Source organism: Periophthalmus magnuspinnatus, chromosome 11 (assembly GCF_009829125.3).
Source record: "Periophthalmus magnuspinnatus isolate fPerMag1 chromosome 11, fPerMag1.2.pri, whole genome shotgun sequence".
NCBI lineage: Eukaryota > Metazoa > Chordata > Actinopteri > Gobiiformes > Gobiidae > Periophthalmus > Periophthalmus magnuspinnatus.
The window spans coordinates 31117705-31145409 of record NC_047136.2 but is presented as its reverse complement, the minus strand read 5'-3'; the positions used below and the strand labels follow the sequence as shown (position 1 = coordinate 31145409).

The 27705-nt window shown below is 41.8% G+C and overlaps 3 protein-coding genes across 4 annotated transcripts in view; 2 read left to right on the top strand and 1 right to left on the bottom strand.

The window, feature by feature from the left end:
- The window catches only part of LOC117393383 (cell division control protein 42 homolog), a 274271-nt gene that overhangs the window by 15722 nt on the left and 230844 nt on the right, over window positions 1-27705 (top strand). The window lies entirely within an intron of this gene.
- Window positions 1180-5704, top strand: LOC117393381 (XK-related protein 8-like). Its single transcript, XM_033991499.2, has 3 exons — window positions 1180-1913; window positions 3840-4027; window positions 4612-5704. Exons 1-3 carry the CDS (start codon window positions 1564-1566, stop codon window positions 5358-5360), a joined length of 1287 nt encoding a protein of 428 aa, XP_033847390.1. The 5' UTR covers window positions 1180-1563; the 3' UTR covers window positions 5361-5704.
- LOC117393382 (XK-related protein 8-like) lies at window positions 9114-26209 on the bottom strand. 2 transcript variants are annotated; one of them, XM_055225350.1, is made up of 4 exons: window positions 25867-26209; window positions 22654-22865; window positions 11152-11941; window positions 9114-9786 (listed from the first exon to the last, which is right to left on the bottom strand). In XM_055225350.1, the coding sequence occupies exons 1-3, from the start codon at window positions 26160-26162 to the stop codon at window positions 11184-11186; spliced, it is 1266 nt and encodes a 421-aa protein (XP_055081325.1). In that variant the 5' UTR covers window positions 26163-26209; the 3' UTR covers window positions 9114-9786; window positions 11152-11183. The 2 variants fall into 2 exon arrangements, with proteins under 2 accessions (XP_055081325.1, XP_033847391.1); XM_033991500.2 differs by having other exon boundaries at window positions 9114-11941.

Here is a 27705-nt window from a genome sequence, read left to right as displayed (position 1 = left end):
ACAGGGGTAGATGGGCAAAATGGCATCTCGAACTTTGGGTGCGTAAATGGTGAGGGGAAAGTATGGGTCCGCTTTAAAGCAATAATATGTAACTTAGACTAAATAGACTAAAATAAAAGCATGTTTTGTTTTTTTCACAATGGATGTTTTATTGCACTCATAAACATTAAGTAAATAAATAAATAAATAAATAAATAAATAAATAACAATAACAACAAAACATGCATCCTTACTGCTTACTGGGCTTGCCTTTTTTGGCCTTTTCTTTGGCTATAATATTATAAAGATGAGCTCTAACCTGGATTAGAAATAATAATTATTATAATATTCGATTTATAATACACTTTTGATTTTAGAGAATCTACTGTAAGTACAAAACAGTGATAAATTTGTTAAAAACAACTACAGGTAGATGGGAGTCACATTAGAAAAGAAATTCCAGTGTTGCAACACAGTTTAAGAACAGGAGAGCAAGAGAACAGAAATATGCACTCAAAAATCAAGATAAATAAATATTAGAAATGGCTGTGCTTGTACCTAATTAATAACAACCTTGTGTCTAATTATTTATGAGAGTTTAACGTTTGACTTTTAAGCTATATATTATTGTGTAGTCTTTATTTAAACAGCAGGTGGTGGTATTTACAACTGTAACAAGGTCAGAATAATGCAGTAAACCCATGGATGCAATACACATTGGTTCAATAAATGGTTCTATTTGGTCTATTTGGCTATCAATAATAGGTTCTCTCCTAAAATTCTTCTGCTTGAACATCACACAGATAAAATATCAATACATTTATTTGCATGCTAACAGTTATAACTATATTAACTGAAGTTACAAATGACCTGTAAAAGCTTGACATGCAGATTCTAGAAGAGGAGAAATAAATAAATAATATATATATATATATATATATATATATATATATATATATATATATATATATATATATATATATATATATATATATATATATATATATATATATATATATATATATATATATATATAATAGATACACACATGTTGAACCAGTTAATTTCTATTATTGACTAGTCGGAAGAACTCATAGTATAACAACAACAAAAATGTATATAGACCTATAATAATGGAATGGAATGAAACCCAGCACTTTGGAGTAACTGAGCGCTTCTGAATAGTGAGCGTTTAAAAGCCATACCCGTCCGCCCCGCCGAGTGTCCAGTCACTCCACCCAATCACAGCAGCGGGGCGGGGTTAACTCCGCCTCACCTCGAGTCACATCACAAATACACACCACCGCTGCGCTTACTACTCTTCAGCCCGCTTTTTAGGAACTATTTCTCAACTTTTCACTACTAAAAGTTACCACAGCGATTATGTTTTGATTTTAACATAAGCTGGGCGTTTTTCTTTATATTCGAGGGAGTTTTACAAATGTCAAATGGGTTAAAAAGAGAAATTTAAGATTAGAAGCGAAATAACGGTCCTTAGCTGCTAGTTGCTAACATGGCTAATAGCAACAGGTTTGGGGATTGTGATTCTAGCGGCTAACGCGTTTATTACGGGAATAAACGAACATGGAGTGTGCAAATTTCGCCAAATACTCGTGGGTAGACTTGGCTTTCTCTGTGATCGGAGTGTGTACTTTTTTGGTGGATTGGGGTTCGGATATCTGGGTGGCCACGGAGTTTTATTGCCGGGGAGACGTGCTGTGGTTCGGGGTGCTGGTGGGACTCATGGCGCTGTCCTCTGTGGTGGTCCAAATGTTCAGCTGGTTCTGGTTCCAGTACGACCGGGAGCTGCCGGGGTTCGGCGGGATCAGCGGGCCCGGGGGAGACCCTCAGGCCGGTGGGAGTGCGGTGATGTTCGGGGACAGAGTTAAGTTATCCTGCCTGCTCCATGTGCTGCAGCTCGGATTCCTCTGCAGGTACAAGTGTGACAAGAATAGTTACAACATGTTTTCTCTAAGGTAATAACTGTCAATAGGAACATTTTGGTATGCTCAATATTTGTTTACTTTTGCTTGTATATTTATTGAATGCGGTTCTTATTACCTCATACGCTGCCTGGCCAAAAAAGTCGTCACCTGGATTTTAACTAAACAAATAGGTACGAGCCTCCTCCAGTTGGTCAGATCTAGGTTCAGCAACAGTATGTGCTCAAAGAATGAGGTCAGCTGACAACTCGAATATACTGAATGACCAGGTTATTCCATCAGTGGATTTTTTCTTCCCTGATGCCACGGGCATATTCCAAGATGACAATGCCAGGATTCATCGCGCTCAAATTGTGAAAGAGTGGTTCAGGGAGCATGAGACATCATTTTCACACATGGATTGGCCACCACAGAGTCCAGACCTTAACCCCATTGATAATCTTTTGGATGTGTTGGTGAAGGCTTTGTGCAGCGGTCAGACTCTACCATCATCAATGCAACATCTTGGTGAAAAATTTATGCAACACTGGATGGAAATAAATCTTGTGACATTGCAGAAGCTTATTGAAACAATGAAACAGCGAAAGCTTGCCGTAATCACAGCTAAAGGCGGAACAACCATATATTAGAGTGTGTGACCTTTTTTTTTGATGGCGACTTTTTTTTGGCCAGGCAGTGTATTACCTCATTTAATAACACGTAAAGACTAGAGTGATGCTTTGGTTGAGACAAGTTTTGATGTACATAATGCCTAATTTTGGAAGCATAAAAAGGTACTATTTGTGAATAATTTTAACTGTTTTTCCCCATACAGTTTTTTCCCCCCAATTTTTTCAGTATTCTCAGTCTCTTTAAAATTTGGTTTTCCAACTTGTACCAATAGATAATAAAACGGGATGCAGAAGTACAAACCAAGACTCAGTGGTGGAACGTAAAAAAGTGTTGCACTTATGTATAAATTTGAGGTATCTATACTTACCTATTTCTACATCTAAGTAAATTTAAAATGGATACTTTTTACGTTTACAACATTTGAAAGCAGTATCTGTACTTTCTGCGCTATTACATTTTTCAACAGGATCGATGCAGCGACTGTTGAATCTTGAGAAAGTTTCACAAGTTCAGATTCAAATCAAACCAGTAAATGACAACACTACTTTTCTGTTTCTTAAAGTGAAACTCAGAGGGTGAATAATGACAGCTGATAGTTCAGATAAGTAATTAAGGTCTGGTACTCAGGTTTTGCATAAAGAATTAGAAACTTTACTCAGAATCTCAAAAGTCTTAATACAGTGTAAAAATGTTTACAGTATTATTAGCATTTTCATTCAGTGCCAGCCTCTAGGTTGGTGTTCCTCTCTCACAGCAAAAAAGTCCTGGGTTTCATTCCTGGATATAGTGGAATCCTTGTGGAATTTGCATGTTTTAATGTTGACTGACTTAAAGCTACAGTATGTAGCTTTTCTAAAGGTGGCACGTCACTTACACAATTCAATGGAAAGCAAGAGTGAAAGAAAGAGAAACCAATCATTCTCCATAGAGAAAGATGTGTTGTAAGCCATACTATGGAACATTTCCGTGGAAACAAGCAGGAGGGGGAGATTTGTGGAAATGCAAGCCTGCTCACACTAAGGATGCATGTTTTAATGAGTTTTCCAGTGCAATAAACACAACCAAAATGAAAAAAAACCAAAAACTTTTTGCTCTATTTTTTTGGTTTAAAGTTACATACTGTGACTTTAAGTGTAACACCAGAATATAATTACCTGAAGGAAAATTTTGTAGACACAGACAGAACATACAAACAGAGAAAAGGCCCTTGCGGGAATCAAAAAATCAAAAATCAAACCTGGGACCCTCTTGCTATGAGGCGCTAGTGCCACTGTGCTTACCCTAACCTAAACCTGGTGTTTTCAGGCACTTCTGGGTGATCTGGCAGGGCTTTCGAGTTTGGTGGAGGAAGGAGGAGGGGTCGGAGTATGCGGTGTATTTGACCCATGACCTCAGCATGCTGCGACTTATCGAGACATTTTGTGAGAGCGCCCCCCAGCTTACTCTCATGATATATGTCATGCTGCAGACCAACAAGGCACGAACTGTGCAGTGTGAGTACAGAGCAGTAACTTAAAGATTTCACTTATGCCAGTGTTTGTTGTAACACAATGACTCCTAAATCTTAGACTTTTGTCTGTCAGAAAATATACTGCCACCTACAGGCAAACTGCTTTATGTCTGTTTCAACTATTGTTTTCTATTTGTATTATGTTAATGTTGGGGTCATAGTTCAAAGTCTTTGGTGAAAGGCAGCTTAAATCATAACAAAACCATACTCTCCCTGTCTCCCCCATTCTCTTTCCTCTTCCCCTTTTTCTCTCACCATCTTTACTTATCCCTTCCCTCTTTCTCTCTCCTTTTCTCTCCTACTCTCCTTTCCCCCTCTTTTACATTCTCTACCTCCCTCCATCCACCCCTTTCTCTCGCATCTCTATTTCTTTCTCTCTCCTTACACTTCTTTTTCTCTGTCCCTCTCTCTCTCCCTCTCTATCTGCCCATTTTCCCTCTTTCTCTGCTCTTTTCTCTTTCCCTCTGTCTTTGCTCTTCTCTCTGGCCCTTCCCTCTTGCTCTCTCCCTCCCCTTTTCTTTCTTTCTCCCTCCACCCCCTCCTTCTCTCACTCTTCTCTCATTCCAGTTGTGAGCATCGCTGCCTCCACCACTTCTATGGCGTGGATGGTCGTAGATTACCACCGCTCCCTTCGCTCCTTCGTCCCCGACAAAGCCAAACAAACCTGGTCTTCCTCTTTGGTCTACTTCCTGTGGAACCTCCTCCTCATCTCTCCACGCGTCGCATCCCTCGCTCTCTTCTCCTCCGTCCTGTCCTCTTACATTGCTGTCCATTTCACTCTCCTGTGGGTTGTTTTTGTGGCATGGGTTTGGAGACAGAAGACAGATTTTATGGACAGTCATGCAGGAGAGTGGCTGTACCGTGCGACCGTTGGGCTCATCTGGTATTTCAGCTGGTTTAACGTGGCAGAAGGTCAAACGCGTGACCGGAGTATCATTTATCATTCGTTTATCACTGTTGACTGTGCGATTCTTCTCACGACATGGTGGCTTTACAGAGACCCGATCGAAAGCCAATCGTATTCTCTGGCTTTAATAATCTCTCTCCCCCTTGTTTACATATCCGGGCTGTTGCTTAAAACTTTGTACTATTGCTGCTTTCATCCAAAGCTATGGAGGCCTCCGCAGAGAGATCCAGTGCTCCCGGACGACTTACCCGATTCGGAAGTGAAATTTCGGGACATGTCTGCACAGGACGGCAGCCTCTCTCAGCCACTGGTCAATAAACGCATGGCTGTGCTAGCGACAAATTTTTACTCTGAGAGGAGAGAGCTGGAGAGTGCCACTACCAAGATGAAAGTGGAATCACACATTTAGTAGGAGATGGGAAATTGATACTTTACAGTGAGATCACGCTGGGGGTGTTCTACATGTATCTCTATTGGTGGAGTGTTCAGCTATGGTTACCATAGTGACACAATGCACACATTAGTAAACACAGACAAAAAAAAAAAAAAAAAACACAAAATGGATTTAAACGGCACATTTTCAGGAGCCTGTGATCAACATGAGCGTTGATGGTCCTGTTTAGAACTGAAAAACTCTTGGCTAATTCTAGCTAGATTGTGACTGTAATTGTATTTATGAGAGACGTGTTTAACAGCACAAATCAGCTCACCAACCAATTCCAGTTCCAACCAAGCCAGTGGTGTCTGGTCACATTGTGTTAAAATAAAGCTCAGGTTAAATCTTTGAGCAACAGAGCTTTTAAGAGAGTAGTGCCTTCAGTGCCTTCAGTTAGCTTCACACCCCCAGGGAATGGCTGATATCTTCAACATGTGTATATGTGTGCATGTATGCATGTATTTAAGTATTTTTTTATTTTATTATAAGCTTATATAAGCTAATGTGCATGGTTCATCCCCTTGTTTAGGAAGTAAATGTTCCTTTCATTTTCCCCATAGACTTGAAATATATATTAAATGTTTGTGAGATCATAGCTAATCAGCTGTGTAGTAACTAATGACCAAGAGCCTGAAACTTTATAACTTTATACATATTACACAAAATTGACTCTTGTGAGCTGAGTTAGGTTAGAATGTTGTTCCCTCCTAAAAAAAACAGACCTGGAGTTGTGTTTTGTTTCATTCGTACAAGTTTGGGTAATCCTTTATTATTCGTCTGTTTACATCTCAAAACTCAAAATGCTCTGTTCCACTTTGTGATGTCATGAAGCTTTTGTGTGTGAAGTTTTTGTGTTAACAGCTTCTTTTACCTTTTTGTTCAGTCAAAATTGGCAATTCCAGGATTGAAATCATCCAGATGATTCTATGGGTTCTAAGGGTTAGGGTTAGTGTATGCAGTTTAAAAATACAGGGGAGCACTTCCTATATTACCACTTAATGACATCACATGGTGGAATAGTGTTTTTTTGTTTGAGAGAAGAACTGTGAATTAAAAAAAAAAACAACTCTGGATAGGTTTGTGATGAGGAAATGGCTTTATAACATAGACCAGATAATAGCGTGATATGGGCCCTTTAATGTCAGGTCAGCTGGTTGCAGTGGTGAATATACAAGTTATGGGAGATTCAGGAGGGAACTTCTAGCTCGACTTTAAAATAAAGTAGTGATGTAAAAATGTGATGAAGGTAAAGTAATGAAATCTCACCTTTGCACATCTTATATTAAGACCAGCGGATATGAATATTTGCTACCTTATCAGACTGTACTGTAAAATGTACAGCTGTTCAAATAGTCTTTAAAACGACTGGGGCCCTGTACACAGAATAAGCTTTATATCATATGGAGACAGTTTACCTCATGCATTTTAGTCAAAGCTTTGTAACTTACTTCCTAGCAGATGTAAAGTATAGTCTATGTGGAAAAAGGGCAAAAGTTTTCTAAAAAATTACAATTTTTTGTTAAAACTATTTGTGTTCACACTTCTCCGCCTCTATATGACTTTTAAACTCTAAACAGATGCATCAAACAGCAGTGGAGATCATCTATTTCAGTTGCAATATGTTGACTGTGGTGCCCCCATGTGTCTTTGAATGTAAATTTACAGCATTGCCTTATAGCCTTGAATAGCTGTAGCCTATATATTATTATATTAAACGCTTTACCTCAATAAGTACTCGCACTATTGGTATTCAAATTTTTATTTCACATTTTTTAAAAAAGAAAAGATTTATTCTTTTGGTTTATATTTTGTAATCAGTTCTTTGTCGACAAAAATAAGCACTAACGTCAGCAATTATCTTATAGTTTCATTGAACTTTAGTTTTTTATAAAATATGTAAATCTTTTTGACACATACATCACAAGCTACAAATGTGTATTGTTTTTGATATGTTTTTAAAATCTATTGCCAAAGTTTGGTCAAAAATCATATAAAACTGTCTGTGACAATCAAATTCTCTGGCTTTTTTTTTAAACTTTGAAATCCAGAGAGGTATTATTTTGCTGTTTTAAGACTTTGAATGTAGATTTGAGTTGTCTCAATCTTGAACATTAGCACTCCACAATAACAATACAATAACTATTTACATGTCAATGTGTCATTTGAATGCATATTATGATTTTTATGTTGTCTTACTTTGGCATAGAATGTGAAATGTACTCAAGTCAATATAGACAACACCACAATGACAAAGCAAAGACTGAACCAACATTTAAATACCTCATGTTCTTTTTAACATATTTTTAAAGGGAAGCTTCAAATAATTGGATCTAAAATCAAAAAACAATTGCTTTGAAATAATAGGGTTATTACATTTGCTGTAACTATAATTTGTCAACCAGAATTAGGACTAGACCAGGACTAAACCAGGACTACACTACGACTGAACTAGGACTAAAGCAGGTTTAAAGCGTGACTAAAACGGGACTAAACCAGGACTATTGACATTTTTCCATCACACTTTTATTGTTTTTTTGTTTGATTTCAACATGTTTTGAATGTTTATTTTAGTCGACTGCCTTTGTTTTTCAGTGACTGTTACGTAGCTCTGCTAATGCAGGATTCAATTTATGTTCTAAAATTGTCATTCTCCTGTACTGGCCTTTAACCTTTAACGATAATCTTACCAGAAGAATCCAAATGTAAGAATAACAATATTTCAGTAGTACAACATTGTTCCAAATGATGTACTTTTGGGTTGTGATCATATTCTGTTATTTCTGTATGTCATTTTTGTTCAGATTAAAGCTGCCAGCATGTTTCTGTTCAATTCATTTACCCCTTGTTTTTAATTATACAGAAAGCTCATCTGCAGAATTTGTGAAACAGTCATTTAAATATGCATTATGTTATTGTTATTGTAAACTTATCTCCATGGAGACAAGCAGTGATGGCATCAGGCCAAGTTACTGGTCAAATCTGTGGAGAGGTGACCCAACTCAAAATAAGAATGCATGTTTTTACAAGGTATTTTTCAGTAGTAAAACATCTTTAATTGAGCAAATGCGTGATAGATTCAGAAGTAAAACATCTTTAACTGAGCAAATGCGCGATGGATCCGAGGTTAATGTACAGTTTATTGGCTTCGTAAGGAAATTTGTCATCTGAATTTGACCCATCTTCAAGTGTCTCTGGACTACACCTGCATTTGACCCATGCTTCAGTGTCTCTTGAGTTAAGCCTGCAGTTGACCCATCCTGCTGTGTCTGTGGGATAAACCTGTCAGGAGCAGTGGGACCCATTTTGAACCAGTCTTTTTGCAGGAGGATTTTATCCATTGTTTATGTTTTGGTTATGTTTAATGCCATGCTGTGGAATATTCCAATAAAGTAAGTATCATATTCATGGAGTCAAGCCAGAAAAGTCACATAATGCACTTTTAATCAGTTTGTTTAGATGTTTTTGTTCAAGTAGAAAATTTGTTCTCTGCATTTAACCCATGTTTCACTGTCAGGAGCAGGACGCGGGGACCCATCTCCAGATATCCACTCCTGCTTTTAGGGGTGTTGGAAAAGTACTGGGAGGAAACACACAGGACCACGAAGACCACGAAAGACCCCACTACAGCCGGGGAATCAAACATGGGACCATCTCATCGTGAGGCTCGAAATCAAAACATTTACTATTTTCAGATGGGTGTCAGTCTGGTTGCAGATGGGTTGCTGGTTCCACTTTAAGTTCCAGTTTAATGCATTTCGAACATAGTATAATGAACAAAACTGAAAGGCATTCAGTTAAATCCGAAGCACGCAGCTTTTATACAAAAGGTAGACTTTTTTTTAAATTTTGGTTTGTTTATATTGTATTGAAGAATAAAGGAAAACACACTTTATTCTGAGCTGATTTGCATCTCCACAAACCTGACTTTTACTTTGCCTGTTAGAGGGCGCCTTCCTGCTTGTTTCCATGGAAATGTGCCTTTGGCTTTAATAGCCCATATTGTCCATAGGGAGAAATAAGTAAGTATCTCCATGGAGAATGTCCCTAAGTATAGTTTTAATTTTCCTGGAGTCATGCAGGTGATGTTTCCATGACCAAAAGGTTACAGTGTTGCTTTAACAAAATATAAAGTAAACATTTGATGCAGGGAAACTAAAATATGTGCTAGTTTCTGTGTGGACTCTTTCCAGTCTTCTTAAATAAAAGAAACTGAAATATACAAATGAAATACTTGATAATATTTAACTTCATACTGCTGTGCAAAATTCAAACAAAGCCAGAAATACATTACATTATAAATATTCACATCATGACTTATTTGGGGGTGACAGTAGCTCACTTAGTGCGAGTGTCAGTGAGAGTTTGTCCACTGATCCAAAGGTTGGCGGTTCCAATCCCACTAGAGACATAAACTTCATTAGTCAAGTCAAGTCACATTTATTTGTAAAGCAAAATGCTGCACAAAGGCAACAGTCATTCATTATTAGTAGAATGGTCAGATCCTCTGACCCACAGGTTGATGATGCGATTCCAGCTCAAAAATATATTACCCTATGGAAGAAGAGTACCAATATTGCAAGAGATTGGCTCCTCAAACTCATTATTGTAATTATAGAGATATTAAACATAAACCAGCTCCAAGGATGTGCAGTTTTTACCATACATTTTGCACCATAATATTGTCTAATTTTGACCAAAGCCCACATTTGTGACAACAAATAGTTCTAATTCTAAAATTAGGGCCCTATGTGACTCTATGAGAGATTCATTGTTTTCGAAAGACAAGTCCAAGCGTATGATCCACAAATGTTGAACCTTCTCATTATTTGATTGAGATTGGCTCATGTGGATAGGCCCAGGAATTGCAGAGGTATTAACCATAAACCAGGACAAGTCTGCAATCTGAGAGTTAAACATCAAATTCCACCTGAGAATTCTGATATGTCCCAAGCTCAGGTTAAACTAGGGGCATGCTGCATTGCTATATGAATATAACCCACATGGCCTTTAAGTAGTCATATTTTTAAAAGCGCTTGTGTAAAACTAATATTATATTTCAAACAATTTCCTCTTTTAGTTTGTGTTAAACCTAATACCCCGAGTCACTGGGTCACTGCAGTGTGACTGGTCAGGAGTCCAAGTCTACTCCCAATGTCCTCTTTCACTTCTATAAACAGATTAGTTTAGTGGACTAAACCGGGACTAAATGAGAAGTAAACCAGGGCTGAACAAGGTCAAAACCAAGACTAAACCATGTCAAACACGGGTCTAAAGTAAGACTAACCAAGTGCTAAACTGCGTCCAAAAAGCATGGCTAATGAAGACTAAACTAGAACTAAACCAGATCAAAACCAGGACTAAACTGGACTAAATCAGGTCTAAACCAAGACTAAATCAGGTCTAAACCAGGATTAAACCAGGGAAAACTGAGTCTAAAGTAGGACTAACCAAGGACTAAACTGCATCCAAAAAGCATGGCTAATGAAGACTAAACTAGGACTAAACCAGATCAAAACCAGGAATAAACTGAACTAAAGCAGGTCTAAACCAGGATTAAACCGGCTGGTTGGAAACATCGTTGGTAAGGTTTCACAGCCACCTTTTTGTCAGTCTGCCCTGGGACAACTCTGCCTCACAAGGTCACCACCATCAGAGTGAGTGACCCTTAAACTCAGATCTTGGCAAAAACACACACATTCACATTTAACCCATTCAACATTGTAGCACAAATTTTATGTATGTGAGCAATACATGAGCAAAATACCTTGAAATTATAATTTACTTCATAAGGACCAATCAGGAGTAGAAATGTTCAGCCAATTTCTTCATTCTGTTGTTCACTTTGTCTCCTGATCCTCTCCTCATAGCCCGCCCACTGTCCAATTGTGTGATTATCCTTCTAAATCCAGGCTCATCAGGCTCATCTGGGACCCTTTCTGTAGAAGAATCTTCAAGTACTGTGTCTACAGTTTCATCTTCAGATTTAAAGTCTGCTGGAGTTACTTTAGGATGAAAACAGTGATAGTAGATGGACTTAACTACAAGCCCCAATATGTAAACAAAAAAAATAAGGACATATGCAAGTAAATGCAAGTAGTTGAAGTTCTTTAGATCTTTAGAATTAATTTTCCAAAACCACAACCCACAGAGAAGTGTTATATCGGCCAAAATGTATCCGTGATAGAGAATTGTCTTCCACAAAGTATTTCCTTTGACTACGTTAAACCAGTTGAAGTACCAGATGAGAGCCACAGTCCCACGGTACAAAACCTCTCCTTCTTTACTGTTCATGAAGTTGGTTTGGCAGCACCACACGCAAATTAGAAGTACAAACCAGGAGCAGAGGAAGTGTATGCAGATGTAGCAGGGGAGCTCTGAGGAGAACAGGGCCAGAGCGGCGACCCGGGCGGAGATCAAGAGAAAATTCCAGGACAAGTAGACCACAGATGAACAAAATGTCTGTTTTTGTTTGTCCTTCAAGAACGAACGCAGCGAGCGATGGTAGGACATCACGGTCATGGAGGCGAAGAAGGCTGAAGCGATGGCTTTAATAACTGAAAAGAGAGAGGAAGGGGTGAGTGGACTGAAGCAGGGATAAATCCAGGACTAAACCAGGACCAACCAAGACTAAAGTATGACATCAGTGTCGAAGAGATGAAGAAGGCTGAGGTTAAGACTTTAAGAACAGGGGACAGAAAGGCAGAGATAAGATGACTAAAGCAGAACTAAAGCAGCGCTAAACCTGCTCTAAAATCGAGGATGGTGTGATTGGAGGATGGTGTGATTGAAGGATGGTGTGATTGGAGGATGGTGTGAGTGACTGATTGGTGTGCAAAGTACAAAGGTAGAACCTTCAGTGTATTTTAAAACAAAATTCCTCTAATTTTGAATCTGCTCTGTCCTCCATTCCCAAACGGAACCCTGTCACTGTGATGTAAACTGAGGAGTCTCAGTCCAATGCTTCCACACCAGTTTCCAAGTAGGTCTGTCACAATAATCAATACGACTGAATGACTTATCGTTCAGTATATGAAAGCTAGAACAATATTTTTGGGGGATCAGTATTTCTCGATTGTACTTTTGCATCGCACTGCTGTGGATTTTTTGTGTTATTTTATGGTTGTATGTGCCGTAAAAGGTTAATAATAACTTCTATGACTCATTACAAGATGCAAATTATTGTTTATCATCTATATTTACTTACAATATATTGCACTTCAAAATTTGTTAATGTGACAGTTTCCAAGTTGACATTGGGAGCCGTGGTGTGTTCAATCTTGTTTTTTTCTGTGTTTCCATGATCACATAAATACAGCATCAGGGCAGTTCTGCGTGATGTGATGTAGTACTTGAAACTGCAGTGGACACTGAAGGCAGCATTGACTTTTAGACTGTTTTTGAAACACAGAGCTGCAAATACCTAGTTCACTTTAAAAATGCCACAGAATGACTAGAAACAGTAGATGATGCTATTAATATACAATATACACAGTTTAGTCGTGTGTAACCCAGGTGACAAATCCTGTATATCTCTTTTTCTCCCCTTTCTCTCTCTCCTGGTGTTCTAGACTATATTTTGTCTAAGTTGCCAAATCACGCGGTACTTTTAGTCATTCTCGCGGGTTTTGCACATCATTACATCACATGGTTCACTCTAGCCAATCACAGTGAAGGTTCCGTGGTCACGTGATACAACGGGGCCAACCGGAGTTATTATCATACCGGCACTAGCTGGGTGAGGCTAGAGGTGTGTGTGGGGAAGGCTAACGGAGAGGCGTGCTGCAGAGAACCGTTTGCTGTGACTCGCACACAAGTCAAAAAGGGCTGTGTGTGATACATCTGCGTAACCGGTCAAGTCTTTGATCCCGATGGCGAGCTAGTGAAGAAAGTCTACAGCGTTTACCTGTCCTAAGAGAGACGCTGACCTGTTCTGAGAGAGACGCTGACCTGTCCTGAGAGAGACGCTGACCTGTCCTGAGAGAGACGCTGACCTGTCCTGAGAGAGACGCTGACCTGTCCTGAGAGAGACGCTGACCTGTCCTAAGAGCACGCAACGCGGAGCACGCATCACGGAGCACGCGCCGCGGAGCCGCGCTTCTCCCACCGGGCTGGTAGGGGGCTCTTGGCAGCCCATCATACTCTCCCAACACACCCACACCCATTGCTCTATCACACACACCTGTGGAAATTTCCCTGGACCTCTTTTGCACCTACCTCCCCCTCTGGAACCCAGTCCTCTCCCAGATGGGGCTTTGAACTGTGTGTGAGCTGGGTAGACATTGATAAGTTGCCTTTTTGCACATTAATTGGACTCGGACCTTTTCAATCTAGTGCAATAATTGCGGAACTCTGACACATGGCACTTTAACAACTATTGACTCTCTTGGTATTATTGCACTGCCATTATTGGTTTTGCATTGAATTATTTTTGAATTGTTTCAAGCGCTTGCTGATTGTAAATATTTACTGCACTTTTGAATGGCCATTCATGTGAACTGTTTGTCTTAAATGTTGCATGTCATTTATTATTTGTAATATATGGTACCAACCAAACGCAAGTTCAGTCTCCTGTCACTCCCTCCTAGAGCGTTCTCTAGTTTTCTGATTATTAGCCCATTAACCCTTTCTTACCATATAGCGACTGCACCATAGTATTGCCTCACTGCTAATTGAGCTTTTTCCTTACATCACGTAGTTGCTACATATTTTGTGGCGAGCTAGCCAGGAGGGTTGTACAGGTGGACTGAATTTGGAAAATAGTAAAGTGACATTTGTTGCAAACATGGACACTTTGGTGAAATATGGCATAAAGATTCCAAACTCTGTTGCGGTTAAATACTCAGTAAAGGCGGAAATAGATGATGAAGTTGTTGAGTTCTTGGCTAAGTATGGTAAATTGTCACAAGTTAAAGTTATCACAGAATCAGATTGCATTTTTGAACATATGATTCTTGTAGAGTTTGAGTCAAGTGAAGCTCTAGCTACTTTGAGAAAGATTTTGCCGTACACTTATGCTAGTACTGAAAAAGTTAAATATGATATTTGTGAGCTTGCAACTTTGTGCTCTGAGTATGAGAGTAAGCTTAAAACACAAACTTACCTGAGTGACTTGGAAAGCTTAGCCAGACTTACTGGTCAAACCTATGCAGAGGTCCTCAAAGAAGTCATGTCACTGCTGGGCCAATCTGTCACCGAGCTCAGGAAGGAAGATGGAAATGATGATGTTGATGAGGATGTGGAGTCGTCACTTTCTGAGGGCTCATCTGTAGCCGAAGTGAAGGAAGAGCGGCCACAACCCCAAATAAATTCTGATGACTTTGTGCAGCGCCAGCATATGCCCAGGCATTCGGTTGCAGCCATGTCAATTCCTGATCTGAACCCACCAGGCGTCCAACGGTGCATAGTAGAGCATATCATCAAGAGTGATGACAGCGCTTCACATTTGTCCCCCCAGAAACTTCGATCATTCTCTGGTCGAATCCCAAGACCCCCACATGAAAGTGACTTTGAAACATGGCGCTCTGGTGTCGAATTACTTCTCCAAGATCCTGCTGTTTCTGATTTACAACGTTCAAGGAAAATTGTCGAAAGTCTCTTCCCACCAGCAGCAGATATGGTTAAACATCTCAAACCAGAAACTTCCCCAAAGACTTACCTCCAAATACTCGATTCTGCTTACGGGACTGTCCAAGATGGTGACGAGCTATACATAAAGTTCATGGAAATGTTTCAAAATGCCGACGAAAAGCCATCAGCTTACTTGCAACGTCTCCAAGTAGCCCTTAATTTGGCTCTGAAAAGGGGAGGAGTCTTGGTCACTGATTTAGACCGACATCTACTCACTCAGTTTTGTCGCGGCTGCTGGGATAACACCCTTATTTCAGAATTGCAGTTAAAGCAACTAAAGTCCCACCCACCATCTTTTGCTGATTTCCTGCTGATGCTTAGGACTGAGGAAGACAGAGCAGCTGCTAAGGCCCAGCGTATGAAGCAGCACCTCGGCTCAAGAGCCAGAGCCGGGGCGCACGCCCAATACGCCTATGCCAACCCCTCAGAAGAATCCAAGGTTGACGCCCTGACCACAATCACTCAGCAGCTCGCTCAGCAGCTAGCCGACATACAGAAGCAGCTGATGTCCTTCATCTCCACCAAGCAGTCTGTTCCCTCTAAATCCCTTCACGGCAGTAAGCCTCATGAAGGCACCAAGACCAAGAAACAGTCCCGCTCCAACAGACAACCGAGTTCAGGACCCAAGCCGGGTTACTGCTATAACTGTGGTGAAGACGGACACATTAAGCCAAACTGCGACCAAGATCCAAATCCAGCACTGGTAGCTATGAAACAGAAGCAGTTTGCAGACAAAAAGAAAAAATGGCAGAATTTGAACCCCCACAACGCGTCTTTAAACTAGAACGAGTTCCTGTTGAGGGACAAATGGGAACTGCGGAGGGTCAACAACGTCCCATCAGGCAGAAAGTGAAGTGCAGCAGTGAGTCACATGCCACCTCCCCTGAGACCAACCATCTGCCAAAAGGATTGATTGGATCCAGATGTATGGGCCAAGTTAGAGTTGCCGGTCAAGATTTTCGGTGTTTGCTGGACACTGGATCGCAAGTAACGACTTTACCCATCTCCATCTACAACCAACATCTCTCCCACCAACCAGTGAAGCCAATAACAGAACTGTTGCAAGTAGAAGGAGCTGCCGGCCAAGAAGTCCCATACCTTGGATACATCGAAATGACAGTTACTTTTCCAGAAGAATTCATTGGTGCAGATCTGGACGTACATACTCTGGCGCTTGTAGTCCCTGATGTTGGCGCAGGATTTCATAGCCAGATTTTGATAGGGATGAACACCCTGGAGCCGCTCTATGAGCAACGAATGGAGAGTGAGTGTGCCAGCTATAAACCATCTCAGCATGGCTACCGAGCAGTCCTCCAACTTCTGTGGTTACGGCACAAACAAACCCAAGAAGCCTGCGATGGTGTTGTTCGATTGGCTAGTAAATCCTCGGTCCAAGTTCCAGCAGGCCACACTATGGTCATCGAGGGGTCCATCCGTGCCAATCCACCACCCGTCAGTCAGTGCGCTCTGATTGAACAACCAGCCACACCACTGCCTGGAGGCCTCTATGTGAAACGCTGTCTTGTGACACTGCCCAGCCATCCACCTCACAAGCTCCCGATCATCGTCACTAATGAAACCAGACAGACCATTACACTCTCGCCCTTGAGTGTCATCGCTGAACTCACCATGTTACCTCAGATCCTATCCCACTGTGTTTCCACCAATGCACAGCAGAAATCCAACGCAAAGCTGGAGTTCGATTTCGGAGACTCACCAATACCACCTGACTGGAAGGATCGAGTCATCTCCAAGCTGGAACAGATCTCTGAGGTATTCTCACACCATGACCTGGACTTTGGGCGCACCGACCGTGTCAAACATCACATCCGCCTTCACGATGAAACTCCATTTAAACACCGAGCTCGTCCCATTCATCCTCGCGATATTGAGGCGGTGCGTGAACATCTGAGGGACCTGTTGAAGGCGGGAGTGATACGTGAGTCGGAGTCACCCTTCTCGTCACCGATTGTGGTTGTCCGTAAGAAGAACGGAGATGTGAGGCTGTGTATCGATTATCGTAAGCTCAATCTTCATACCATCAAGGATGCTTACGCGCTCCCAAATTTAGAGGAGTCCTTCACAGCTCTCACTGGCTCCCGATGGTTCAGCGTCCTTGACTTGAAATCAGGATATTACCAAATTGAAATGGCAGAACTGGACAAACCCAAGACAGCATTTGTAACCCCATTGGGCTTTTGGGAGTTTAATCGCATGCCACAAGGCGTTACCAACGCGCCCAGCACATTCCAACGCCTCATGGAAAGATGCATGGGCGACCTACATCTAAAGGAGGTTCTGGTCTTCCTGGACGACCTAATCATCTTTTCAGAGACCCTCGAAGAACATGAGAGCAGGTTGCTGCGAGTTCTACAGCGCCTTAAAGATTATGGCCTCAAGTTATCGCCAGAAAAATGCAAGTTTTTCCAGTCGTCAGTGCGTTACCTGGGCCATATTGTCTCTGAGAAGGGAGTGGAGACTGACCCCGACAAGATTAATGCTCTCAAATCTTGGCCGATCCCAAGAACACTCAAGGAGTTGCGGTCCTTTTTGGGGTTCGCGGGGTATTACCGCCGATTTATCCACGGGTATGCTGCCATCGCCAAGCCCCTGAACGATTTGACCAGAGGGTATTCTCCAACTCATAAAGGCAAGAACCCAACACCCAAAATTCAGCTTGACCCCAAACAACCATTTAACGAGAGATGGACAAGCAGTTGTTTGGATGCATTCAATACGCTAATCGACAAACTCACAATGGCCCCTGTGCTTGGATTTGCAAATCCAAAAGAACCATACATCCTGCACACGGACGCAAGCTCCACAGGTCTTGGAGCAGCTTTGTACCAAGAGCAGGATGGGAAGCTGCGTGTCATAGCGTATGCCAGCCGGGGACTGTCTACGAGCGAGTCCAGATACCCAGCGCACAAACTGGAATTTTTAGCGCTCAAGTGGAGTGTCACTGAGAAATTTCATGATTATCTGTATGGCTCTAGGTTTACCGTAATAACGGACAACAATCCACTTACGTACATCCTGACATCTGCCAAGCTCGATGCGGCCAGTCACCGTTGGCTTGCTGCCCTCTCGACATATGACTTCAAACTGCAGTACAGAGCCGGAAGTCAAAACCAAGATGCAGACGCGCTCTCCCGTCGTCCCCATCACCTGCCAGCTGATACTCACAGCCAAAAAGAATGGGACCTGGTCAATCAGTTCACCCGTGACCACCGTGACAACAGCACTGCAGTGCAACTCAATCCAGACGTTGTGGCCGCCATTTGTCGCAGCTGTCTGGTGAGAGCTTCCAGTCTTGAGGGTCCAACTGAGAACTGCATCGCTCTGGTTGAGTCTCTCAGCATGTCTGTCACTGTCATTCCCGACAGTTATGCTGATGAGGCTCACCAGGGGCTTCCAGTCGTGCCGTCACTATCCCACGTAGATCTCCAGGAGAAGCAGAGAGCCGACCCCTGTCTGCGTGAAGTTATTCACCAACTCAGAACTGGTGAGAAAATTCCCCCCACTGTGCGCAAAGAGCTGCCAGATGTTGCCCTCCTGCTGAGAGAATGGAACCGTCTCGAGCTTCAAGACGATCTCTTGTATCGGAGAAGGCGAGAGGGAGAGCATGTGTCCTTCCAGCTGGTACTTCCTGTAGAACTACGACCTGTGGTCCTTGCCAGTCTTCATGATGATATGGGTCACATGGGGGTGGAAAGGACACTTGACCTCGTGAGATCACGCTTCTTCTGGCCACGCATGGCAGCAGATGTAGAAACAAAGATAAGAGCATGCAACCGCTGCGTTCGACGGAAGGCACTCCCTGAACGAGCAGCGCCGTTGGTGAATATCAAGACCAGCCGACCCCTTGAGCTCCTGTGCATGGACTTCCTGACGCTTGAGCCTGATCGTTCCAACACCAAAGACATCCTGGTCCTCACAGATCATTTTACCAAGTACGCCGTGGCCATACCAACTGCCAATCAAAAGGCGAAGACAGTTGCTAAATGTCTGTGGGAGAATTTTATTGTTCATTATGGCATCCCAGAACGTCTGCACACGGATCAAGGGCCCGATTTCGAGTCTCACCTCATAAAGGAACTCTGTGAAATCGCTGGCATTGAGAAGACTCGCACCACGCCATACCATCCTCGTGGGAACCCCGTTGAAAGGTTCAATCGAACACTGCTGAGCATGTTGGGAACATTGGAGCCAGAACAGAAGAAGAGATGGAAGGAGTACGTCAAGCCACTTGTTCACGCATATAATTGTACCAAAAATGAAGTGACCGGCTACACTCCTTACGAGCTGATGTATGGACGCTCACCAAGGCTACCTGTAGACCTTGCCTTTGGTCTTCCAGTTCGAGATGCCTCTTCCACCTCGCACTCTCAATATGTGCAGAACCTCCGCTTCCGCCTGGAAGAAAGTTATCAGCTAGCGTCCAAGAATGCAACCAAGTCTGCTGAGAGGAACAAAACTCGTTTCGATCTTCGGGTCAAACCTTCAGTTTTGGAAGAAGGAGACAGAGTACTCGTCCGGAATGTTCGACTCCGTGGCAAACACAAGTTGGAAGATAAGTGGGAGAAGGACATTTACATTGTTGTCAACCGTGCTGGAGATCTTCCCGTTTACACTGTACGTCCTGAACCTGATCCAGCTGGACAAACTCGAACCCTGCACCGAGATCTCCTACTTCCATGTGGCTTCTTACCTGAGAGTCGAGAACCGGAACTGCAACCCATTCCAACTCCACGTAAACATCACACTCGCAGTCAACGCCAGCCAGTTGTTGATCAAGAAGAGTGTTTGAGTGAAGAAGATGAATGGAGAGTTCCTCAAGTCTCAATTTCACAACCTGTGAAGTTCCTTGTTGAAAGTCCAATTCCTGAAACTACACACTTACCTGAAAGTAACCTACCTGATGTTGGAGAGTCCTCCCGTGTGTCCGACGCTTTGGATCCATCTTCATCCAGTGAGGAGGAGGATGCTGGTTCTGGAGAGCCTGTGGAACAAAGGGAAGTGGAACAGGATGAATACTTACCTCAAGAAGTCCTACCAGATCCCGAAGATTCCATTGTCCCTGAGACGCGGCTGTCAGAAGGAAGTCCAGAGCTCGGAGGCCCGGCAGTGACATCTCCCAATTCGGCTTTGCAACCACCTACTGTTTCTGGTGATGCACTTACCTCTACTACTGACTTTGAGGGTAGTGATGTAATACATGCCACTGACCCTATAGGTGCTGTTGACTCTGATTCTACTATCCGTCAGTCAACAAGACAACGACGACCTCCAAAGCGCTTACAGTACACCGCTTTGGGTAAACCGCTAATCTCTGTTGTGCAAACGCTATTTCACAGCTTAGCTGACGCATATGGTGAAGTTTTTAGCACTCCCACTTCTGAACGTCTGTTTACTTCGATCTCTCTGTAGCATCATGCACCGGAGTTGCATGGATTTAAGGGGGGAGGGTGTAACCCAGGTGACAAATCCTGTATATCTCTTTTTCTCCCCTTTCTCTCTCTCCTGGTGTTCTAGACTATATTTTGTCTAAGTTGCCAAATCACGCGGTACTTTTAGTCATTCTCGCGGGTTTTGCACATCATTACATCACATGGTTCACTCTAGCCAATCACAGTGAAGGTTCCGTGGTCACGTGATACAACGGGGCCAACCGGAGTTATTATCATACCGGCACTAGCTGGGTGAGGCTAGAGGTGTGTGTGGGGAAGGCTAACGGAGAGGCGTGCTGCAGAGAACCGTTTGCTGTGACTCGCACACAAGTCAAAAAGGGCTGTGTGTGATACATCTGCGTAACCGGTCAAGTCTTTGATCCCGATGGCGAGCTAGTGAAGAAAGTCTACAGCGTTTACCTGTCCTAAGAGAGACGCTGACCTGTTCTGAGAGAGACGCTGACCTGTTCTGAGAGAGACGCTGACCTGTCCTGAGAGAGACGCTGACCTGTCCTGAGAGAGACGCTGACCTGTCCTAAGAGCACGCAACGCGGAGCACGCAACGCGGAGCACGCAACGCGGAGCACGCATCACGGAGCACGCGCCGCGGAGCCGCGCTTCTCCCACCGGGCTGGTAGGGGGCTCTTGGCAGCCCATCATACTCTCCCAACACACCCACACCCATTGCTCTATCACACACACCTGTGGAAATTTCCCTGGACCTCTTTTGCACCTACCTCCCCCTCTGGAACCCAGTCCTCTCCCAGATGGGGCTTTGAACTGTGTGTGAGCTGGGTAGACATTGATAAGTTGCCTTTTTGCACATTAATTGGACTCGGACCTTTTCAATCTAGTGCAATAATTGCGGAACTCTGACACATGGCACTTTAACAACTATTGACTCTCTTGGTATTATTGCACTGCCATTATTGGTTTTGCATTGAATTATTTTTGAATTGTTTCAAGCGCTTGCTGATTGTAAATATTTACTGCACTTTTGAATGGCCATTCATGTGAACTGTTTGTCTTAAATGTTGCATGTCATTTATTATTTGTAATATATGGTACCAACCAAACGCAAGTTCAGTCTCCTGTCACTCCCTCCTAGAGCGTTCTCTAGTTTTCTGATTATTAGCCCATTAACCCTTTCTTACCATATAGCGACTGCACCATAGTATTGCCTCACTGCTAATTGAGCTTTTTCCTTACATCACGTAGTTGCTACACGTGCACGCTTTTATTTCTTCACGCCTGGACTACTGCAATGCACTTTATTCTGGCATTTCACAAAACTCGCTTTACCGACTGCAGTTAGTCCAAAACTCTGCTGCACGACTTTTAACAGGAACCAAAAAACACGATCATATTACACCAATTCTTGCATCTTTGCACTGGCTTCCTGTTAATTTTAGAGTTGATTTTAAGATTTTATTGTTTGTTTTTAAAGCTTTGAATGGTCTGGCCCCAGATTACATCTCGGACCTCATCAAAATTTACATCCCGGTGCGCGCTCTGAGGTCTGAGGCCCAGCTCCAGCTCGAGGTCCCTAAGACCAGACTTAAAACCAGAGGGGACAGGGCCTTTTCTGTGGTTGGACCTAAACTGTGGAACGCCCTGCCCCCCCACGTTCAAACAGCTCCCACTGTAGAGTGTTTTAAGTCTCGACTTAAGACCCACTTTTATTCTCTGGCTTTTAACACCGCGTGAGTTGTGTGGTCCTCTGTGTTTTTTTAATTTATTTTTATGTGTTTTATTGATTTTATTTTTTATGTCACTTTGTCTCTGTGCAGCACTTTGGAAACAATTTCTTTATGAAATGTGCTATATAAATAAAGTGGATTGGATTGGATTAGTAGCAAAGAAAAGTGTGTTTAGTGTTTAGTTCTACTTTAAAGGGTGGTTTTCAGGCTCTATAATGTGATGACGTCATACTAACAAATGGGGACAGAGACAGTTTTCCCTGTTGATTACATTGTACTTTGACATGAAATATCCAAAAGGTAAGTTCAAATTGTTGGACCTGATCATATCTATCAGTGACTAGACCCAAGAACTCAGTGTTTAACAAAAGTAATCTGCATTAGAGCAATCTTCATTTAAGCTGTCTCCATCTGTATTAAATATGACAGGCCGTTAGAATGTTGTGATGTCATTTGAAACGCCAATCTGTTTGTTTGTCCAGTTCTCACCTGGTAAGGCCTGCTGCTGCTGTTTCTTCTGGATGTTGGTTGTGACCATGAGTGCAAGTTGAGGCAGAGACTCTGAGAAGGCTTCTACGATCCGAAGCATCGCAACATCATGACTCAAACAGACCGCGGCGTCGCCAAGGTCAGGCCCCATCCCCTCTACCCCCTTCAGCTGCAGGTACTTACAGATCGCAGTCTCCATCACACCCATGTGTCTGCAGGAGAAAAGAAAACATGATTTCTACAGAAGTTAGTGAATATGACTCTAAAAGTTGAACATACGCTATTTTGCAACCACAGCAACCCATAAAAAACACAGACTTTTTTGAGATGACAATTTTTAAATTTAGACCTAAAATTTGTGTCATTTTAGGTCTACATTAGCTAATTTAGACTTAAAATTACACCAAAAACACATTCAGTTTTAATTTGACTTTCCATTGATTCATCTGGGTGGCATTTTTTTCCTCCAAACACACTTGTGCCAAAAAACAGCCAATTTTCATTAGTAGTTTTGTTCACAAATGTTGATTTTTGACAGTATATTTGTTCACAAAATTAGAAAAAGGGCTAAATGTCCTGGAAAAAGAACAGCTGGGATTTTGAAAAACTTCTAAAACTCACTAAAATTACACCTCTATTGTCCGATATTTCTTGGGGGGAGGATGCTCAAGCCCCCTATACCTTTTGTATTATCTGCTGTAGGCATCAACTTACCATCACACGAAGGCATCATTTTCTGTTTTAGAAGCACAACCATTGGGATGCAGTGCAGAATACACATTCTACAGTAGTTAAACATATTTTACTAATATGTTTGGGTTCAGTTCAAATTCACAATCAAATTAAATTTCAAACACAAGAACTTTATTTGTGGACTTCTCAACTACTTATTTAGTAGAAAGGAAGAGGTCATGTATTTGTAGATGTTGTTATTACATAATTAATAACATCCTAGAAAAGTTCTGGAAAATTATTTCAAGCTGCATGTGGGAACGCTGGTTAGGGTGTTGGCAGAACTGAGCAGATTTTTTGTTTTAGACAAAAGAAAATTATGGTTAAAGCCGCTATATTTTTTTTTTTTCTTTTGGGCAAAATTTTGTGAGTTTTTGACTATGTTCAGGGGGTCAAATTCCTACTCAAAGAGCAGAAAGAAAAAAAATATATATATTTTTTAGCAAAAACACTATATCTGTTAACATTACAATGGCATATTATACATTTTTTGAAAGCTCTCGACTTTCCCCACTGTGGTGTCAATGGCGAATGATGAGCTCTAATGCACCGCCCATTGACTTTCTATTGACTTCCATTCATTTTAGCAGTAATAAATATGGCTCATGCCTGTGGCGTGGGTGTTTGGATAGGGCTCGATGCCAGGAGCGTGTTTGGGGACATGAGCACTTTGCGCTGCCTTTGTCAACATTGAGTCAATGGTGATGATGACATGTTAGCAAGGACAATCATGCATATCCCATGCCTATGGCATGGGTTGCTAGGATACTGGAGTCAGGCCAGTGGGCAACTTCACGCAACTTTGTCAACTTCGCCCATGCACTAATCGTTGCGGAAGCAATTGGCCCCATGCCCTGTAGGGGCTCGGGCCTAAATACAGGTATTAGTTAATAGTATTTAACGGATCACAAAAAAAATACTGGAGATGGAGCAGATGAGGGGTGAGGGAGTGCATTTATAAGAAGGGCAAATAACTTATTGTGTTATATATATTTTTTTTGTTCCAATAGTTCAACAAAGAGAACAATAGAGCTAGCCAGGATGACAATAGGTGTGAAAAACACCCATTAAGAGTTGTGTGATTATGCTAAGACTCAGACACAGTGCACACTTAGTGTAGCTCAATAGACATAGCCTATAACCAGAAACTGTAAATAAAAGCTGTTTAGAGTTTCAGTGTAGTTAGCTCCTTCATTCAGACAGATATAAGGCAGTGTCCAGTACTAATCTGACCAGAACTGAAGAAGTGGCTTGGATGAGCAGTCAAAGGGATTACACAGACTTCCAGTTGTTCTGTTTTTGATTCTTAATAACGCTGTAACTGAACATTCGTACAGCACACTTAAATATTTTTGACTGGATGAAGTTCCATTTAAACCTGCACATTTACTTTGGCAGTGTTGTGTGTATCTTTCAGTGTGCTTTGTTTGGCTGGAACAGGCTTAATACATTTAATGAATACATTTGTGGCAGAACACCAGAGAAGAGAGGCTGAACAGACTGGTGGGTCTGCTGCTGTTGGAGATGGGGGCGGAGGAGGGAAGAGAGAGTGTATTTATAAGAATAGCTTAGCACTATCCTCATTATGATAGTATTATTCAATAGAAAGAGTGCTGCTTTCAGTTTTGGTTCTTATAAACCAAAACTCAAAGTTGGTATGTATACATATGTAGCTTTGTTTACAGCTGTTGCTTAGAAACATTTTCAAACAGATAAACTTTGGTTTAAACTTGCACATTCACTTTAACTTTGTTCAGTTGAGTTTATCTTCAGTTTCACATTCCAACAGTTGGGACACACCCAGAAGTCTAAACTGTATTTGACAGTGACATTAGTTTAGCTGTAACATACAGCTCAGGATTATGACCTGGTCAAATAAAAGCATGTGTTCATTTGAAGTCACAAAACAAACTGAAAACACAGAGACACACTTTATATTAAAGAAACAGGTAATGAGGGAGAGTGCTGGAGATTGGAGTTCATTTTGTTGAATTAGTCTGAAGATGAATGTTATTATAACCACAGTGTGTGTGTTCATATCATTATCATACAATTACAGTTAGTGCATTGCATTTAGCTAAAAAAAAAAAAAAATAGATAGATTGATGGCTATGGCCTTAATATGAATGTAATAATAATCAGAATAATCATGACTAATCAAGAGTCAAACTTACTGTTATCATATTTTGATAATTGTAATCACTGATTAGGTAATATACAGTCTGCAAATAAATGCCAAAAGACATTGTATAATAAAGAGAGCAGCATTAGTCTCCAGACACCATATTTAAACATGTATTTGGTTAAAAATGGATTTCTTTCACATTTAAAACGTTAGTTTCAGTCCTATTATTATTATACATTATTGCAGTTTTGCATTTTATTTATGTTGTGCACATGATTCTGTCCAAAACATCATGGGTGAATGCATTCAGTCTAGGTTTAGTTTCTTATCAGTTTAGTGTAAGTCCAGAGTCTCACCTGAGGTACGTCCCGAGCTGCAGAAAATGGAGGATCTTGAGAGACTTTTTGCTGGGGACCTTCTCCACGTTTGTGACCATCTTAAACTCATCATATTCATACCAGAGCCAGCTATAGGCCTGCACCAGGAGAGATGAAGCTACCAGGAAAAAGATAAATATACCCAAACGAACGTAATCCTGGTCTGTGTAAAACCTGATCGCCGTGAATATGTCCAGGATAATGTCCACCACCAGAGCCAGCAGCCCCACAATCGTCAGGATGAAGTCCAAACGCTTGAACTCAAAATGAGCCATGACTACACATTTTGCAGACACAAACTGGAGCAGAGCACAGAGCAAAGTACACTGAAAAGTACGGTATAAAGTCCGCCTTGAGAGAGAGAGAGAGAGAGAGAGAGAGAGAGAGAGAGAGAGAGAGAGAGAGAGAGAGAGAGAGAGAGAGAGAGAGAGAGAGAGAAGCAGACTGAAGTACTGACAAACTCCGCCTTCTAAGGAGGGAGGGCGACAGGAAGCTTAAAGAAATGACAAGCTTTCCAAGTAGTTGAAACATGTAAACTTGGACAAGAATGAACACCTTTACTGTTCTTTAGAGTGCCTCTTCTTCAGTCACCATTGCACAAACACCTGATCCATGACAAAAACAGGCAAGGTGGTGAGGAAGTGTCTTGCTCAAGGGTACTACTGCAGTATGCCTCTGCTGCTACTCTACACCTGGGATTATTAACTTTGCCAACTCAAATATGTATTTGCGTGGCTAAACGATGCTTAAATAATATACTAAATGTATAAGATTAGATATCGTTAGATATGTCATTTAAAAGAGCACTATGTAACTTTTCTGTTGGAGGGTTTGCCATATTCTCTCTCCTTAAAGTGGCCCATACACGGTTACACGGTGTATCTATGAAGAGATGCAGGTGGAGTCTAGAGAGGGAACCACTGTATGCATACTTGTTTAATATAAGCTTAAAGGTTATTCATACTTTGCAGTGACATCACACTGGGGGTCTTCTCTATGTATGTCTATGGCGGAATGTTCTGCCGTTACCATGGTGACACATTGACACATTAGCAAAAACAGCCTTTTTTAGCCAGTTTTAAGAAAAAATACAAATTGGATATAGGAAATACATTTTTTTCTGGAACCTGTGACCAATCCAAGCATTCCTGGTCCTGTTTAGGTGATTTTCAGCTAAAAATAGTGACTGATTCACTGAGAAACTGTTGGCTAAAGCTAGCTAGCTTATGACTGTAATGTTATTTGAGAGAAATGTTCAACATCACAAATCAAGCATAGCAAAAGATGAAGTTTAAATCTGTAAAGTGAACAAATTGTTGTCAGAGTGAAGACGTTTCGCTGCTAATCCAAGCCGCTTATTCAGTTCTGATCAGAATGCTGGTGGCCACTGGAGGGGCCAACTGCACTGTAACTGTAACCGGTTTCAGCTGAAACTACCCTATTCAGCCCTCAACGACTCTGCTATTGTTCTCATTGTACTCTATTCTCAGACCCAGAACAATGACAACAATAGCAGGGTCGTTAAGAGCTGAATAGGGTAGTTTCATCTGAAACTTGGAGACAACAGATGTTTACAGTTTGAGTGTAGTTAGCCCCTCCCCTCAGATAGATATAAGGCAGTGGCCACCAGCAATCTGACCAGAACTGAAGAGGCAGCTTGGATGAGCAGTGAAACATCTTCACTCCTACAATGTCCAGTTGACAGATTTAAACTTCATCTTTTGCTATGAATCAGACCTGGACAACTGAGGGATTACACAGACATCACAAATCAGCTCACCTCTTTTAGTTCCAGTTAAGCAAGTTCTTTATGGCCAA